A 2,303-nucleotide genomic window follows, 5' to 3' on the forward strand; every position below is an offset into this window, starting at 1 on the left:
GATATTACTAATATTTGATGCATTTAAAATGATGAAATATGGTTTCATAAACAATACCTCTGTGTCTGTGTGTGTTAGTTTAATATGTCAAATCGTATGTTTTATCGCAATGTGATTTTCTTCAATGCCGTGAGCTATGCTGTTTCTCCATTCCTACAGTACATCATAGTGCACACTGTCTGATACATGATGGGAGGTCAAAACATATGTTGATAGTAAGATGATTGATTGACTGAATGTAAAGGAAGAATATTAAAATTAAGTCAGTGAAGCATTTACTGTGCACTTGCTGCATGCAGTCCACTCTGCAGACATTCAGGCATACCCCTACCTTCAGGCTGCGGGCATACCATTCCCTCTGCTTGATATATCTTTTCTTCAGACATCCACATGGATTACTCCTTTACCCTGTTGATACACCATTTCCTTCCTGAGTACTTTCCTTCCCCTGTATGCATAATGGCACCCTTTGATTGTCTATCATCTCATCCTTACTTATTTTTTTCATATACATATTGCCACAAGGCATTACGTTATATATTTATTTAATTGCTTGATGCCTGTGTCCCCCACTAGTCCCATGAGAGCTGGAACCTGTCAGTTCTTGCTGATGTATTCCTCTGCCTAGAACAGTGCCTGGCACCGGCTGGATGCCCAGTCATTTCTGGTTAAATGAATGCATGAATGGCAAATTTGTATGGCTTCCATTTTAACCTCTATTTTCCATATATATAGAATAAGCTAGATGTTATTGTTGACTCAAGTCAGAGAATTCAGTTTCTGTTTGAAATATGTAACATGAGACAGTCATTTTCTTACCTTCAGCTTTTTTACTTTAGTTGCAGCTAATGCATTTATTGGTATAACGAACACAAGGACAGCCACCCCTGCTAATACTGCTGAACCCAGCTCTTGCCAGAGGAGATATATGGCCATCAGAATTTGAAAAGGGCCTGACCAGAGGAGATTGAGATTTGCTGTGAAGTCCATGAGCTGCTGGGCATCTGCTGACATCAAGTTAATAATTTTCCCAGTAGAAAACTTTTTTCGAGAAACATTTGATAAAAGTAGGGACTGTCAAAAGAGAAGTAAGATATTTTAGAGTTCTGTAGATTATGGGGCATCTTTTAATCAAAGAATGGTAACTTTTAATGGCAAACTTTTAGTACGTTATGAAAATATACAAGGCTATTTATGTATTGGAGTCATAAAAATAAACAGGCATAATTTTTAGGTGAGAAACATAATGATTGATCAAAGTATATAGTTTTAGAATTCCCTGCATGTTGGTAAAGAGTAACATTTTGGTTTCCAAGCAAATAATTCTTTATAACTTGTTAATTACCAAATTTCAAAAATAAATCTATTCTGGATAGATTGAGGCCCTCCTCCATTTGTACCCCCATGGTGCTAAACGATCTCAATGTCATCAGTACCAAGTACATGAATGAATCAATGAATATCAAATTCATACTGATGAATAGTATGATGCTAAAAATTAGTGGAAAATTAAAAATTGACACTGCTCCAATTCTCCAGGTAATTACAGTCTACCTGTGAAACTACACACACACACACAAACAGACACACACAGGCCAATTGTAAGTGTAGAAGCAGCTAATAAGGGTCATGGGAACTTAGATAAGAGTATTGAAAAGGCTTCATGGAGCAGACGCAAATATATCTTTTGTTCAAAGGCCCAATTTGTACTTTCAACCTGTGCATGCTATTTAATATTTATATATTGAATCCAACATCCCCAAGATATGTATTGGTAACTTCTTACTAACGAAGTCGATAGAAATCCATTTCTTTAATCGTCCACCCATTTAAAATTTTCAGTGAAATGTATAAATAACTGTAAAAATACTGGGGGATTTATATTTCTAATGGAAACTAGGCAAACCTGCATTCACTTACCAAAAACTTTATGAAATTTCTACTACATTGATTTAAAGAGAGACAGAATTGAAAGTTAGACACAAGAAGCACTCGAAATCTATTTATTCAATAAATTAATAATTCAGAGGAAAAGCTCATCTGGAAAATAGTAGGCAGGACTCACAGTGAAACTGCTCTAACCCTGCCTAGTTTCAGGTTGAGGGGCTATTTAATGCAAGGTGGGGGTGGGGCATAGGGTCCAGTGGAGGGACCACACCCGTCTTGGTAAGTTCACAAGGCACTGGCATCCCCACAAGCACAAGTCTCCAGGGCTACTGCAGTGTTCAAACCTCATTTACATTTTTGCCCAGAAATTAGAGACATTTCTGCTACTGAATAGTAAGGAGGACAGTTAAACTGAT

At 37.0% G+C, this 2,303-nt stretch overlaps 1 protein-coding gene across 1 annotated transcript in view; it reads right to left on the reverse strand.

Moving 5' to 3' along the window:
- The window catches only part of LOC105812130 (canalicular multispecific organic anion transporter 1-like), a 171,550-nt gene that overhangs the window by 111,885 nt on the left and 57,362 nt on the right, over positions 1 to 2,303 (reverse strand). The window contains exon 4 of the mRNA XM_012646516.1: positions 809 to 1,074. Within this exon, the coding sequence (XP_012501970.1) occupies positions 809 to 1,074 (266 nt within the window). The remainder of the gene's footprint in view (positions 1 to 808; positions 1,075 to 2,303) is intronic.

The sequence above is a fragment of the Propithecus coquereli genome, unplaced genomic scaffold, assembly GCF_000956105.1.
Source record: "Propithecus coquereli isolate 6110/MARCELLA unplaced genomic scaffold, Pcoq_1.0 Scaffold244, whole genome shotgun sequence".
Classification (NCBI taxonomy): Eukaryota; Metazoa; Chordata; class Mammalia; order Primates; family Indriidae; genus Propithecus; species Propithecus coquereli.